Here is a 16,180-nt window from a genome sequence, read left to right on the forward strand (position 1 = left end):
ACCTCCAATTTTTCATTTTCCCTATTTTAGAATTATTCCGTTTCCCCCCTTATTTCAACCTGTCACTAATTTTCCAAGAGTCTGGCCACAGTTTACCAACACAACGGGATGCTTATGTACAAGTTTGTATTTTTAAGTAAGGCTGCCCTCTGACAAGGAAGCCTTTTTTTTTTTTTTTTTTTTTTTTGAGTTGGAGTCTCGCTCTCCCAGGCTGGACAGCAGTGGTGTGATCTTGGCTCACTGCAACCTCCGCCTCCAGCTTCAAGTGATTCTCCTACCTCAGCCTCCTGAGTAGCTGGGATTACAGGCTCGTGCCACCACATCCAGCTAGTTTTTGTATTTTTAGTAGGGGTTTCGTCATGTTGGCCAGGCTGGTCTTAAAACTCCTGATCTCAGGTGATACAGCCCGCCTCGGCCTCCCAAAGTGTTGGGATTACAGGTGTGAGCCACTACGCCGGCCCCTTTTCTTCTTTTTTTACTGCTGTGGTTTACTTTTTCCACACTCAACATCCCCTAGTCTTTTCTGGTGACTTGCATGTAACATAGGAACCCCCTAAGGGGCACAGTCTATGTGCTCAACGAGTGTGCTGGTCAAAAAAGGTTAAATGCTGTTGCAATTTTAAACTTTCCACCGTTAGTCAATCAGAATTAAGTGATATATAGTGTTTGCTTCCCGCAACCCCCTTCTTTTTATGGTGAAGATAAGCATACTCATTAAAAAGGCTAAAGTCACACATTCACATTAAGTCACTTTGAGACATTCAGTGATTTGATGGTGGACTTACGTTTTCTCCTTTAAAAGGAAGGGGTTGTCTGCTGTTGTGCTTTTAACTATTACATCTCACTCTAGTCAAGGTGTTTAGCAGGAACTGTTAACAATGAAACTGAGAAAAACACAAACATGAACAAATGACCTTTTATTTCATACAGAGATACAAAGGCAACTGTGTGCAGCAACAATCTGATGGGCAGCCCAAACTCTTGGGAGGAAGTAAATTCATGGTAAATGTCATGATGGCTGGTCGAGGAGAAGGTCAAAGGAAGAGAGAGAGGAGACAGAGAATGCTACAGCTAATAAATAACAGTAATGACAACTGCGTGGTTTCAACACCGTGAGTTTGTTGGGGCATCCTCTATGCTACTAAAGCCACAATTCTATATCATCATCAACATTCTTGAAGTGCATTTTACACTATTCTGCATTAGCAGTTGTGTCGAGGGAACTATAAACCTTAAAATTACTGACACATTTTATTAAAGGAGCTGTAAACTCTGCCCATTATTGCCTGTCTTGGATGTGGCCTTTGGGATTCATAGCCTCTTTTAAGGAAACAGGGCTGACACACCTTGGTTGGTCCCAGTTTTTGAGGCAATGCTAGTTGTAACAGCATCATCTTTTCATGTGAGTAAGATGTTTATTTAAAAAACCTGTCTTCCAAAATGCAACAAAAAACAAGGTCTGGGTAGTGGCAATTCCTTCCATGGCACTCCATGCCTCCCTGTGGGCTGTAACCATGCACCTGAGTAAAGAGTCTCATAAAAATACTTCTCCACTGCATTTATAATAGGGACACACTACATAGTTTGTTATTCATTAAAGCAGTTTATTGGCTTAATGTACATCAGTGAATTTTTAAATGCTAAAAATTTATGATAAAAGAATACCAAACCAAAACATCAAAGAAAGAAAATAGAGGCTCAGCAGCATGATTTCAATATATTTTCCTGGAAAAAGTTTAAAAAAAAAAAAAAAGTATATGACTTTTTATCCAAGAACAAAAGCTTCCTAAATTCAATGTTTAGACTTGATTTTTTTTTTTTAACTAAGCCCAGAAAACTGGGGCTCATAAAAGGCACAATGTGGGCAGCAAGATAAAAAATGGGAAAAAAATTGGTTTTAATCTCACGTGTAACATAGGTTGGCTGGTTTTGTTTTTGTTTTAGACAATTTAAGGCAGAATTATCTCTCTGCAACACTGCAGATAAATCCTAGTGTTTTAGCTATAAGTTTCAAGAGTTCAGATATACAGATAAACCAATTTAAAAAAACTTTTTCTTATTCTAAGGCTTTTGATGCATTACATAAATCTTTAAAATTCCTATCACCCACATTTTAAGACATACATCTATACTTTAATAAGGCACTCTTAAGATATAAAACAGTTTTAAAAACAATGACATTCTACATTAGGGCTAACCCATTCCTCTACCATAGGGATGGAGTGAATTGTCTCTTTGAATCAAGACAATCTCTGTGCACCAACACAAACAGGCAGGTGTCTTGACCCATTCTGAATTTATCTGAGTAGCTGAATTTTATCAATGGACTCTCCCATCCACTAGTCGGGGAGTTACACAAACAGAATTGCCCAAGTTTGATAATGAAATTTAAAAACAGTATCTCTTTTTTCTAGAAATGCTTCCTTTGAACATATGACCGTCACTTCCATTAGCTCCTGTCCATAAAGAAAAACACAATGGAAGATAACCAATGACTCCCCATATCCTTCAATTTTCCTGATGGGACAGAAATATAAAGGAACTTTACTTTTAAATGACAACCTAATGACTGTTAATAACATGACATTTTAGTTGTGTGTCTTGTATGTATGTATGTCATTGGTGCTAATAGCTTCCACTTCTAAATGAGAAAAATTTGACTCCTACCATCCCTATTGCTAATTAAAACAAACACCAAAGCTTACAATATAGTAATGCAACCTCTAAGACTGTAACAACACAGAGAAATTTTAGTGGAGTTTCCACTCTTTCCTAAGTAATGGAAGAAAATGAAGAAACCAGAAAGGTCAGACTAAGCCTGAAACACAATTTCACTATGAAAAAAGGGTAACAAATGTCCCATCAGAGCGAGAGGAGTTAAAAATGTGGCATCGGGAGTGTATTAGATTGAGGTGCTATTGTGGGCTGGGTCTTTGCTTCCAATGAGTAAAGGAGGACCTAGAAAGAAGCTGTGAGGTGCCTTCTTTCCTTCATCCTTCTGGGCTGGCACCAAACGATCAATTACTTCCCGTAGAACTTTTTGTTGAGAAGGAAGATCAGGAGGTTGACATTTACTTTAGCTCTATCAAATAATTTCATGACTGCAACTCCTTCATACTGTAGCTGCAGCAGGTCCTATTAACAAAACAAAACAAAACAAAACATTTTGACAGTTAATCAAGTCTGTGGAACAAGGAAAAAGGACACAATGTAGGGAGGGATCCAGATGGACTGAGGCCTGCCTTGTGTGCCAGATGTGAACTGGGGCAAAAGAAAGGTTCCTAGCTAGGAAACTACCCACTGCACAACCAGCCTGAGAGCTGGAGCAATAGGGCGCATTGGCCAAGGGAGGCTTCTGGTTGATTTGGAGTTAGGAAGTCATGTTGTTCCTATCAAAATTCATCATACATGGAAAGAAAAAGAAACATGTTCAGTTGCCACACACATCTAAGCTTTTTATTTCAGAAGTCACAATGACATTTTCCCATTTCATCCATGTTATGGGTCACTAGTTTTAATAAATCTGGAAAAGGTGAAGCATTTAAACCTATGATGAAATATACTAAGCAGGGGGAAATGAGATAAGGATAGTAATGTCACCTCGACACTATCTGCTAGCTTTTTTTTTTTTTTTTTTTGAGACAGAGTCCCGCTCTGTCACCCAGGCTGGAGTGCTAGAGTGCAGTGGCGCGATCTCAGCTCACTGCAAGCTCCGCCTCCCGGGTTCACGCCATTCTCCTGCCTCAGCCTCTCCAAGTAGCTGGGATTACAGGCGCCCACCACCACGCCCGGCTAATTTTTTATATTTTTAGTAGAGATGGGGTTTCACCGTGGTCTCGATCTCCTGACCTCGTGATCCGCCCGCCTCGGCCTCCCAAAGTGCTGGGATTACAAGCATGAGCCACCACGCCCAGCCACTATCTGCTAGATTCTTAATTTCTGTTCCACGTGAGAACACTTTCTGTCCTGAAGGCAAGGGGAAAAGAGAGAACTTGATGTTTTATTAGGTGTCTGCCATGTGCTTGGCATTGTGTAAGCACATTAATAGCATCTTTTAAAGTCCTCACAAAAATTTTTATGAGGTGCGATTATTCTAACTTTAAAGATGAGCTATTGAGGCTCAGAGATGTTAAATGACTTGCACAATAGGACAGAGATGGAAGTGGTCAATCCAGATCTGACTGCAATGCTCCCACTTTTCCTGCTACTTTCACCATCGTCCTGAACAAGTTTAAGAAATCTGAGTGGTCTCACTTCTAAACTTTAGAAGAGTAGTGACGAGAAAGCAAGGGTCAAAAGGCTTGAAAGGACCCCACAAGGCCGAGTGTGGTGGCTCACGCCTGTAATCCCAGCACTTTGGGAGGCCGAGGGAGGTGGATCACAAAGTCGGGAGTTAGAGACCAGCCTGGCCAACATGGTGAATACCCTGTTTCTACTAAAAATACAAAAATTAGCTGGGCGTTGGGCGTGGTGGTGCGCGCCTATATTCTCAGCTACTCGGGAGGCTGAGGCAGGAGAATCACTTGAACCTGGGAGGCGGAGGTTGCAGTGAGCCGAGATTGTGCCATTGCACTGCAGCTTGGGCAATAAGAGCGAAACTCTGTCTCAAAAAAAAAAAAAAAAAATTAGCCAGGCGTGATGGTGTGCGCCTGTAATCCCAGCCACTCAGGAGGCTGAGGCAGGAGAATCACTTGAACCCACGAGGTGGAAGTTGCAGTGAGTGGAGATCACGCCACTACACTCCAGTCTGGGCGACAGGGCGAGACTCTGCCTGCCCCCCACTCAAAAAAGAAAGGACCCCACAAGTTAAATTATCTGCTGGAAAAATCCTAGCAGCTCCATGAGGGCTGCTGGGACCTGTGCCTAACAGAATACCCCACACCTGGCAGTCACCCCACATTTAATGAATTTGTACATAAATTAATAAATTACCACAGGCAGACTGGTTGGCCTAACACGATTTGGTTAAAAAATTTAAAAATAAAAATATGTTCTGATAACTCCATGTAAATAAAAAAATTTAAAATTTTAAAAAATAATAATTTGGTGAAACTCAGGGAATAAGAGGTTCCTTTTCTTTTATTTTGGTGGAAGTACTTTAGTTAGCTGTGTGCATCACAAAATCACTTCACATTTGTTTAGCTAACATGTTTTAATGGTCTACTGGTCATTGAGAAGGAAACTAAGATGACCAAGAAATGCTACCTGTCCTTAAGGAGTTTATGGCTTTAGCAGGGAGAGGGGAAGTAAGTCAACACCTACTGTAAACAGAGGATGTCTGCAAGGGCTACAGAAGCGAAGGGGAAACCACCTATTATGGCTTGGCTGGGGGAGGCACACACATGGAAGTACTCGATGGAGGAACAAAAGGGGCAGGATTGGGAGGCAGGGGAGGGGAGGGAGGGCAGCATGAGCAGAAGCCCAAATGTACATTCACAGGAAGGCACCTGCCCGGGCTGGCAGGGCGTGGCTGTGTGAAGCAGTGCAAGAAAGGAGACAGGAGCAGACTAACCGGTGCCACACACACAAAGCTAAAAGAGTCTGGATGTCACCTAGGAATCCTCTCAATGCCCTGTTATTTTTTAACGTGTAAAAATCAGATATTTCAAAATAAAACTTAGGGATCTTTATGCTACAAAAATGAATTACTTCCGAGTTCTTGTTGGATTTAAGATAGGATTCGGTTTACAAACATAAACTTTACACACACCTTGTCAGAAGTGCATCTAACATTTAAGTACCTATACCAAATCAAAATGAGAAAAAAGATTTCAAGCTACTAAGTGGGCTTACAATTTTGCAATGTCAGTATGTGTACTTACGCATTTTGTTCAAGTCCAAGGTATCAGCTCAATTTAGTGGCAGCACTAAGTGGAGGCTTCGGATAAATGTTTTCTGAAGATTTACATCTGCAAAAGCTCTCCAGAGCGCACACACCAAACCAAACACGCTGAAACCCTCAGCTTCTTTCCCCCCAGTGTGGAGCCTAGCTCACTGCTGAATGTAGACAGCTTTCCTCAGATGAGTCTCCTCTTTATCTATTTCTCCTACTTGGACAAGAATCTCATCCAGAAAGTTTTTGGTTCCTGCTGGTGCATACCCACCTGATAATGTAACATAAAAGTCTCCATTTGAACTCCCATGAATTTGGCTTTCACTTCAAAGTCTCCAACTTCTTCTGTTGGACTGATTTCAAAGATAACATTTTTAAACCTGTTGAAAGATAACATCGTAAGGGTGTGGTTTTTATGTTCTCATATAAAAATATTCTGTGAAATGGGGAAAGGAGATGAACCAAGTCTTCAAGGGTGAAAAGGGGTAGAAAATACAGGTCGAAAGTACTTCTGCAGCTGAAAGAGCATGGATTGCCACGCCTAAGTACCATCTGCTCTGGGACTTGGAGAGAGGAATGGCAACCTCTCTCTGCCTGCAGCACCTGCATTCTATGAAAGAGGAACCACTGAGGAGTGCCACAAGTGGCGTGTGAAGGGATGACATCTCTTCACTTCCACATGGCCAAAAATGAAACCTAATGATAAAAGGAGAAAATGGAGGAAACGGGGGTGGAAGGAGACGGTATGCGTGTTTGAATACATGCATGTTTGAGAACTGGGAGAAGTAAATAAACAAAAGGGGATCCGTATAAAAAGCACCAAGGGAGGAGGTCTTCTAGAAAGAGTAGGTGCTGTGTATATAAGCACACTCAGTATTACCAAAAATTAATTGTTATTATTAAACATATTTAAGTTATCACTCATTCACAACATGTTACATGCCAGGAAATTTTGGGGGGCCAAAAGGAAAAGGGATTATGCAGCCAGGCGCAGTGGCTCACATCTGTAATCCCAGCACTTTGGGAGACCAAGGCGAGCGGATCACGAGGTCAGGAGATCGAGGCCATCCTGGCCAACATGGTGAAACCCCATCTCTACTAAAAATACAAAAATTAGCTGGGCGTGGTGGCATGCACCTGTAGTCCCAGCTACTCGGGAGGCTGAGGCAGGAGAACTGATTGAACCCAGGAGGCGGAGGTTGCAGTGAGCTGAGATAGTGCCACTGCAGTCCAGCCTGGTGACAGGGCGAGACTCCATCCAAAAAAAAAAAAAAAAAAAAAAAAAAAAAGGGATTATGCTGTAGCACCACTTCCAGAACTCAACTATGGAGCTGCCTTACCTATTACGAACAGGGCTGAGAACCATGAAAGATGCAAAAAGGTCACTGAGAGTTAAAGGAGAAGTCACAAAAACCCATGCACTGAAACACACGTGCATTTTATTCAACTGGAACATCTCAACACCTCACAGGTTATTCCTTAAAGATATTTATCTTAAGTGATAAGTAATTTTATCAGATTTAGTTGGCTAGTTTCTAAGCCCATAAAAGCAAATTAAAAAGAAGAAAGGCAAATAGAGGTAAGCACTTGAACAGTAGTGGAAAATAATGATCTATAATAATAAATAAATAATAAAAATAATAAAGGCCTGTAATCCCAGCACTTTGGGAGGCTGAGGTGGGTGGATCACATAAGGTCAGGAGTTTGAGATTAGCCTGGCCAACATGGTGAAACCCCATCTCTACTAAAAATACAAAAACTTAGCTGGGTGTGGTGGTGCATGCCTGTAGTCCCACCTAATCGGGAGGCTGAGGTGGGAGAATTGCTTGAACCTGGGAGGCCAAGGCTGCAGTGAGCTGAGATCGCGCCACTGTACTCCAGCTTGGGTGACAGAGAGACTCTGTCAAAAAAAAAAAAAAAAGAAGAAGAAGAAGAAGAAGAAAAAAGAAGAAGAAGAAGAAAAAAAAAGAAGAAGAAGAAGAAAAAAAGAAGAAGAAGAAGAAAAAAAAAGAAGAAGAAGAAAAAAGAATATATATATATAAAGTAGTTAAATACATAAGTGGGTGAGTCGTGGATAATCTTTATGTGAATAGAAAAAAATAATTAAAACAATTTCAGTGGTTATCTCTGGCTTGTGGAATTACAGGTGTTTTCTTTTTTATGCTTTACTGTATTTTCAAAGTTTAATAACGAATACATATTATTTTAGAATTAGAAAAACGTAAAAGGTTCCTTTTTTAAAAATTGTTTTTTTCCCCCCCAAACAGACAAAAGAAGAGAAAGATCAGTAGCCTGAGGTCACAGGGCTGACTGAGCAGATACTCAATAAATGCTTGCTAATGACGCTGGGCCTAGGACCTGTGGGAGGATGACATGTCAGGTCCATGAACCAGGTGCAAAGCAAGCTGATACTTCCCAGAAAAGAAAATGAAGATAAGTGCCTGGTTCCTAGCTGTAAGTGGAATAAAGCAAACTCCTCTTATTGTTACTCTTAATTTATTCTTGGTTCAGAAACAGAAGAAATCCAAAGAATGGCTTCCTGCTTTAATGAGGAAAAATTAAGATCAGACCCAAAGAAGTGAGCATGACCTGAGACAAATGTTCTACAAACAAGGAAAAGACAAACTCTTTTATGACAAATTAACTCTGAGTATGAGGCCTAATTCTACACATAAAAATATATAAATACATAAAAAAATACTACAAGTAACCATCCAGAAAAGAGAAATGAAGACAAAAAGGCAAAGATGTGATAAATGTAGAAATAAAAGTCAACTTATAAAACAAAAAGCAAAGACTCACTGATTCACTTGCAGGTCCTCAATTTCCAGAAGAACTCCTTTTTCATGTAGTCTTGCTGCTGTGTATTTCAGAGAAATCTTTTTGCTTTTCTTTCCTTTCATTTCCCTAGGCTTTTTGGAGACTCTGTAAAAATCACATTATGTCACTTTCTATAAATAACCATCTACTCTGAATCTTCATCATTGGTAACTGAAGGAAACATGTCAAAAACCAAACTTCCAGACATAAGTAACACACCAACTCTAAAATGGCAAACAAACGTTAGAATTAGCCTAGGCAATATCTCTGCAAAACAGGGGAAATGTTACTAAACTGCTTCTATTTTTAGTTTAAATTATATTTGAGAATACACCCATGAATTTAACAATGTCTTAATCCTCCCATGTCCTTCTGGGAACTTAAGCACCTAACAAGTAACTATGAGAGCTTCATATGCCAGCCTGAGGGAACGGTACTGAATCCCAGGAGTGAAGGAGTTACTCTAAGCCCCTTAGCTGTGTAGGGAAAAAATAAAAATATCATCAAATAAATACTTTTAAAAAGCGTTTAAGCCAGCACAGCAATTACAGATGAATGAGAATAAGGAAAAAGAAACAGGTTAGGAGGCTATTAGGATAATCAAGGCAAGAAGTGCTAACTTCAGAAATATGCCCACATTTGCAGAATGACATATGTACAAGAGGTTATTTGCTGCAGAATTTAAAAAATAATAACAAACAACTGGAAACAACCTAAATGTTCATCAGTGGAGAACTGTTGAAGTAAATTGTTACATCTATCTGTATAATGGAATAATATGCAGCATTAAAAAAAAATGAGAATCTAGGTCTGTCTGCTTAGAAGGCCTGGAGGCCATGACAAATCTGGCAGTGAACACACCTATTTCTAGATCTTGGTTTCTAAATACCAGTCTTCATTCAAAGAAACCAGGGATGCTTGGAGAAACAGTTCATTCTGGGCCTGGAGAGGGGAAACTACAGGTTGAACATGAAACATCTTGTGTCAGAAAGTCAGGAAGTGCACAAAGAACAATGAAAACACGTCAAAAGCTCACAGGAGTCAGATCTGCAAGCAGGGTTAGGTGGGCCTGTTTTTCATCCCTTCCCATCAGCCCTGCCTGACCCCAGGGAGTCTTCCATGGAGAGAGAGAAACAGAGGACACGCACGAGCCAGGGAGATGGGAAGCAGATATGGCAAAATGTTAAAATGGGTGAATCCAGGTGAAGGGCATATGGGTGCTTATTGTTCTATTCAATCTTTCTGAGATTTGAAAACTCTTAAAATAAAAAGTTAGGAATAAATAATAAACTACCCTACAAGTAAAACCTGCTCTGTTACCACCCACCTCTCTGGGTTTTCAGTTCCCTCCCTGTAAAATGAGCATGCTGATAGTTTGTGGCCAGGGCCAAGAAGGCTGGATCAGACCTTCCTCAGCACCCAGGAAAAAAATCAGAGCCTGTGATCTTGTCCCCAGGAAGTATAGAGAGGGGCAAGGGGATCCAAATTTGCATAATATTCCTTAAGTGATTTTGGGACCACTAGATGATCTCTTTTCATGATTTTAATTTCTAAGGCCAAGAATTTTTTTTTTTTTTTTGAGACGGAGTCTTGCTCTGTCGCCCAGGCTGGAGTGTAGTGATGGGATCGTGGCTCACTGCAACCTCCATCTCCCAGGTTCAGGTAATTCTCCTGCCTCAGCCTCCCAAGTAGCTGGGACTATAGGCGCGTGCCACCACGTCCAGCTAATTTGTATATTTTTAGTAGAGATGGGGTTTCACCATGTTGACCAGGCTGGTCTTGAACTCCTGACCTCAAGTGACACGCCCACCTCAGCCTCCCAAAGTGCTGGGATTATAGGTGTGGGCCACCTTGACAGGCCCCAAGAAGATATTTTGCAAAAGGAATACTTAGCGATAAGCATCCATGAAATCCCCCACCCACTATTTACATCATACACTTACAAATGGAATTAGGCAATTATACAAATGATTAGAGGTACAAAAAAAGACTAATGCAATAAATAGATCTAGTGTATTTTAAGTAAAAATTTCCAGTGTCATTTCAGTTGCCTCTGCTTTCTCCTCACTCTAATTGTTTTCCCTGACATTGATTCTTAAAAAAGAAAAAATACTCACTTGCCCTTGCTGGCTAAGTTATCCAAGCAGGTTTTGATATAGCTTTTATAGTAATCCACCTGCTCCCCATAAAAGGTGGCCTTAGAATTCAGAGCAGCGTATGTCTGTTGCAGTTTCACTAGTTCGGCCTTTCTCCTCTGTCGGTACCTCCGCTGATTCCGAATATCCTGAGACATAATTATTAAAGTGAGAAAAATAACGACAGGTATCATTATCATTTCACACTAGAACCCAGCAATACTTAACTCTGCCTTAAATATGACTACTTACCCTTTTTTTTTTTTTTTTTTTTAGACACTCTGTTGCCCAGGCTGGAGTGTGCAGTGGTTGAGATCATGGCTTCTTGTAGCCTCAGCCTCCCAGGCTCAAATGATCCTCCCACCTCAGCCTCCAGAGTAGCCGGGACTTACAGGCACATGCCACCATATCTGGCTAATTAAAAAACTTTCTTTTGTAGAGATGGGGTCTCAAGCGATCCTCCTGCCTTGGTCTCAGAAAGTGCTGAGATTCCATATGTGAGCCACTGTGCCTGACCTAACCATACATTCAACAGGCAGTAATTTGTTTTCACAAATTAACAGAGAAATTCAGATCTCAAATTTTCTTCCCCCATTTGTATCTTCTAGCAGGGAAATGTGTTACATTTAGACTTACACATTTTTAGAATTTACTTGCAAAGCTGGTTTGGACCTCTTAAATATTTTGTTGGGAAAGGGAGAAAAAGAGAACTATAATACATCAACTACCGGTTCCCAGGTGTGCATAATATTATCTTAGTGCAACAGCATAGAACACCTAAACTCTTAGTCTTTACCAAAGCCCCTCGCTTGAGATGATTCATACAAATCAATGATTTAATCAACTTGATGTGAATTTATATTTCACAGTAATCATGAAGAAGATCTGGAAGAATTCTTTAAGGCTGAAGACAAATTCTTTAAGGTCATAGGAGGCTCTAGTTAAGGTCCTCTCCCTAGTAATTTAGGCCATGGAATAAGCCACCTCACGTCAGGCAAGGCCCTCATGCTGGAGAGTCAGATATGGTTTCTCAGAGAGGAGGGCACTAATTTGCCCATGAACCGAAGCTATGCTCTTATCTGAACAGCTACTGTCTCTCAAGCCTCTCAGCTTTGAACAAGGCCGGTTCCCCTCTGTCCCCCAAATGCAGTACCCTAGCAATGTCGTTGATCAGTTCCTGGTATTTGTTCTTTGGGTCCACGGTTCCAAGCTCTGTTAGCTTCTTTAAACCTGTCTGGATCTTCTCTTTCTTCTCTTGAAGAGTGAGGTTGCTGTCTTCCTTTACAGATTTTGACTTTTTCATCTTGTCAGGTGTTTTGGCATCACGGATAGCACGTCTCTGCATGGCTCTCTGATGTTCCGCTTCCTACAGATGGGAAAAAGAAGTTCTTAGCAAGTTTACCACACTAATCCTAAACTTGAATTTATATAGCACATCTGCACCTGAACTTATACAGTTCTTAAACTCCAACCTTGAAACAGAAGGAAACAAATTCTGTCCCCTGCCAAATGATAGATGAGAAACTGCATGAAGCAGAGGCACGTCTCTTTCCACCTAGAAGAGATGATATCTACAAAATCACACAACTGGGCCAGGCGCGGTGGCTCATGCCTATAATCCCAGCACTTTGGGAGGCCGAGGTGGGCAGATCACGAGGTCAGGAGTTCAAGACCATCCTGACTAACACAGTGAAACCCCGTCTCTACTAAAAATACAGAAACAAAATTAGCCGGGCATGGTGCAGGTGCCTGTAGTCCCAGCTACTCAGGAGGCTGAGGCGGGAGAATGGCGTGAACCCAGGAGGTGGAGCTTGCAGTGAGCCAAGATCGTGCCACTGCACTCCAGTCTGGGTGACACAGCAAGACTCCGTCTCAAAAAAACAAAAAACAAACAAACAAAAAATCACACAACTGCTTAGGTGCTTAGGGCTTCTTTCCTGGACTCAGGTACAATCACCGAGACTGGACTCTACTGGCTACAAAGTCATTTTTCTCTACCACATTTTGAGACATGGAAGCCATTTAATTTTATTAAAAACATAGCTGTATAAATGTTATAACTATACTAATACAACAAGACCAGTGCTTAGTAAATCCTTGCTAATTCTTTGTGTCACTTTGTCCAGGTGGAATCATGCTCGAGCCTTGCCTCTGCTTTCAAACATGCTGCAGACACCACAATCGTAACAGGGAAACACCTTCCCTTGATACTGCCATCCTTCATAGATGCCATCCTTCATAGTCACCGTCCATTGTCTGTTCCTGTCCAACATATGATCTACACTCACTGTTTCATTATTTCAGCACTTTCTTCTTTACTGCTCTCATCACCAATTACCATTCCCCTGTCCAAAATCCAATGCCTTTTCCGTCACCTTGCTCATCTTCTCTGCACTGTCTTCTTGCTCTATGCATGGTTTGGTACTTCCACGTGACCTGTGACCATTTCTCTCTGTTTACTCTCAATACTTCAATGACCGCCTCTGTGCTGACAGATCCTAAATCTTTGTGACCATGGCTCTGGTGCTATATTCTGAACTGTTTGTACTGGGATGTTTACATTCGGGATGGCTTATAGTTCAAACTTGTAATTCTCCCTAACTGGAGCAATTCCCTTTCCCAATAGTCCCCTTTTTTCTAATGTCAAGAGTACTCTGCATCACATAATGTAAAGAGCATAAGCTTTGGAGGCAGACAGAACTGGATCCACTTCTGGTTCTGTCACTACAAGCTGATGATCTTAGCCAGTTAACCTGTAAGGGTCTTGGTTTCCTCATCTGCAAAATAAGGATGAAAAGACTCGACTCATGGGAATATTGTAAGGATTAAATGAAAGAACAGAGGTGAGAGCACCAAACACATACTAGGTTCTCTATAAAGACTGGCTCCTCCTTCCTTATTTCAAATTTCTTTCTAGGTTCAACGTGTTTCAAGTATTGGTTTACATGTCCTTACTTGCCTTTCACACATATCTAATCAGTAATCAGTCACAGCAACTGACAGCGGAGACTTCATTTAAAACAATGGTTTCCAAATAGTTCTCTGTACAGCCTCAAGAGTTTGCCAGAGGCATCACAGAGTCCTGTAGGGCTGGATTTCAGATGCCCTATTGCTGGCTATCAGAGTAGCTCCAGAGTAGCAGAGTACCTGCTTTATATTCTGGGCTTTTAGGTAAGTTGTCATTTAATGAAACAGATTACCATGCTTAAAATTTGAAAATGAATGACTTGACCTACTTTCCGTATTTGACAAATGAGAAACAGAGGTCTATGGCTGGGCGCAGTGGCTCACACCTGTAATCTCGGCACTTTGAGAGGCCACGGTGGGTGGGTCACTTCAGGTCAAGAGTTTGAGACCAGCCTGGCCAACATCGTGAAACCCTGTCTCTACTAAAAATATAAAAACTAGCCAGGCGTGGTGGTGCACACCTGTAGTCCAGCTACTAGAGAGGCCGAGGCAGGAGAATCGCTTGAACCCAGGAGGCGGAGGTTGCAGTGAACCAAGATCACGCCACTGCAGTCCAGCCTGAGAGTGAGACTCCGTCTCAAATTAAAAAAAAAAAAAAAGAAACAAGGGTCTTAGATATTACATGACTCATCCAACCCCACAAAATACCAGGTCCCAACCCCCATCTGCCCACCCCACTGGACCTTATCACACACCTAGATGACTCAACTATCATCTGCTCTAATAGCACTGCTGAATTAATTAGCTTTTATTAAATGGTCTTGAACCTTATAGAGGCTCTTTATTCCTTATCTCTGCAGTGCCAAATTCCCATCTAGTTTGTGAGTTCTAAATAATTTGGTCTGTTTTATTTCTCACTACTCACCTCCACCCACAGCTCCATTCCAGACGTGTAGTCTGGTCGCATCATGCTCTTCCCTCCTTTGTACCTTTGTTCACATCGCTCTCCTGCCTCGAATGCCCTCTCTTGTCTTACATGCACACCCAAATCCTTTCCACCTTTATACGTCTGGCTCCAGTTCCACTTCTTTTAGGAAGCTTCCTAATGCATTGCCTCACTGGCCTCTTTCCTGAAACTTCTCTTATTTTTTAGTCAGTAACATAGTTAATTTTGAATGGTTTCATCACTGTTTCAGGTATATATGTCACATTTCCCCAACAAGACCATGAGTTCACTGAATTTAGGAGCCACATTCTGTACTTTTCTTCTATCTACCAAGGCACATAACAGAATTCAAAATATATAATATTCAATAAATTGCAGTGAACCCTACATAATTCATGGTTTCAACCAACCCTGAAACTATTTGAAAAAAAAAAAAAAAAAAAACAACAATAAAAAATAATACAAATTTAAAAAATACAGTAACAACTATTTACATAGCATTTATATTGTAGTAGGTATTATAAGTAGTCTAGAGATGATTTAAAGTATGTGGGAGAATGTGTGTAAGTATATGCAAATACTACAACATTTTATTTATTTATTTATTTATTTATTTATTATTATTTTTTGAGACGGAGTCTCGCTCTGTTGCCCAGGCTGGAGTGCAGTGGTGTGATCTTGGCTCATTGCAAGCTCCGCCTCCTGGGTACACGCCATTCTCCTGCCTCAGCCTCCCGAGTAGCTGGGACTACAGGCGTCCACCACCTAGCCTGGCTAATTTTTTGTATTTTTAGTAGAGACAGGGTTTCACGTGTTAGCCAGGATGGTCTCGATCTCCTGACCTCGTGATCCACCCGCCTTGGCCTCCCAAAGCGCTGGGATTACAGGCATGAGCCACCACCCCTGGCCAAATACTACACCATTTTATATAAAGGACTTTAACACCTATGGATTTTGGTATTGGCCAGGGGTAGGGGGAATGGGTGCTGGAAAGAATCCCCTGTGGATACCAAGGGACGGATATACTGGATGGACACACTGATTCTGCATGCAAGTGCCAGTGAGCTTCCTGCCCAAAGGACATCACCTCCTGGACTCAGGAACCAAACACTTTCTCAGACGAGCCGTAACTACCACTGTCCCCCAGTTACATTCATGCTCACCCCTAGGTTACCAACTCTTATTTGTCTCCCCTCCTTTCTCTGACATGCGCCTATCAGGAGAGCTTATCTACCAAATAAAGGAGTATGTTAGACCCTAAATTTTACCTGTTCACTGGTGGCTGGTGTTTCTAGGATTTCAGTCAAGGTCTCTCCTGGCTGGAACCGGATGACATCCACAATTAAACGTTTTGTACTGAAACGAGATGGGGGAAGCATTTAAATATTACCAGTGTTCTAGTTCCTCTCAAGTGGACCGAAGCAGCAGCAGCAGCACAAACAGTACCTCACAGAAGTCCCAAGCGGCAGCTGCCAGTACACAGTACTCAAGGCACTAGGCTTATTTAACCAACCATTCCATAAATAGGTACGAGGGTTA

At 41.4% G+C, this 16,180-nt stretch overlaps 1 protein-coding gene across 1 annotated transcript in view; it reads right to left on the reverse strand.

The window, feature by feature from the left end:
• Positions 1-902: 902 nt before the first annotated feature.
• The window catches only part of LOC116463303 (ras GTPase-activating-like protein IQGAP1), a 111,379-nt gene continuing 96,101 nt past the window's right edge, over positions 903-16,180 (reverse strand). Inside the window, exons 33-38 of the mRNA XM_032146336.1 lie at positions 15,910-15,997; positions 11,942-12,154; positions 10,771-10,937; positions 8,636-8,758; positions 6,105-6,213; positions 903-3,135 (exon numbers count right to left, since the gene is read on the reverse strand). Coding sequence (XP_032002227.1) covers positions 3,022-3,135; positions 6,105-6,213; positions 8,636-8,758; positions 10,771-10,937; positions 11,942-12,154; positions 15,910-15,997 — 814 coding nt within the window. The 3' untranslated portion in view covers positions 903-3,021. The remainder of the gene's footprint in view (positions 3,136-6,104; positions 6,214-8,635; positions 8,759-10,770; positions 10,938-11,941; positions 12,155-15,909; positions 15,998-16,180) is intronic.

Source organism: Hylobates moloch, unplaced genomic scaffold (genome assembly GCF_009828535.3).
Source record: "Hylobates moloch isolate HMO894 unplaced genomic scaffold, HMol_V3 SCAFFOLD_33, whole genome shotgun sequence".
NCBI lineage: Eukaryota > Metazoa > Chordata > Mammalia > Primates > Hylobatidae > Hylobates > Hylobates moloch.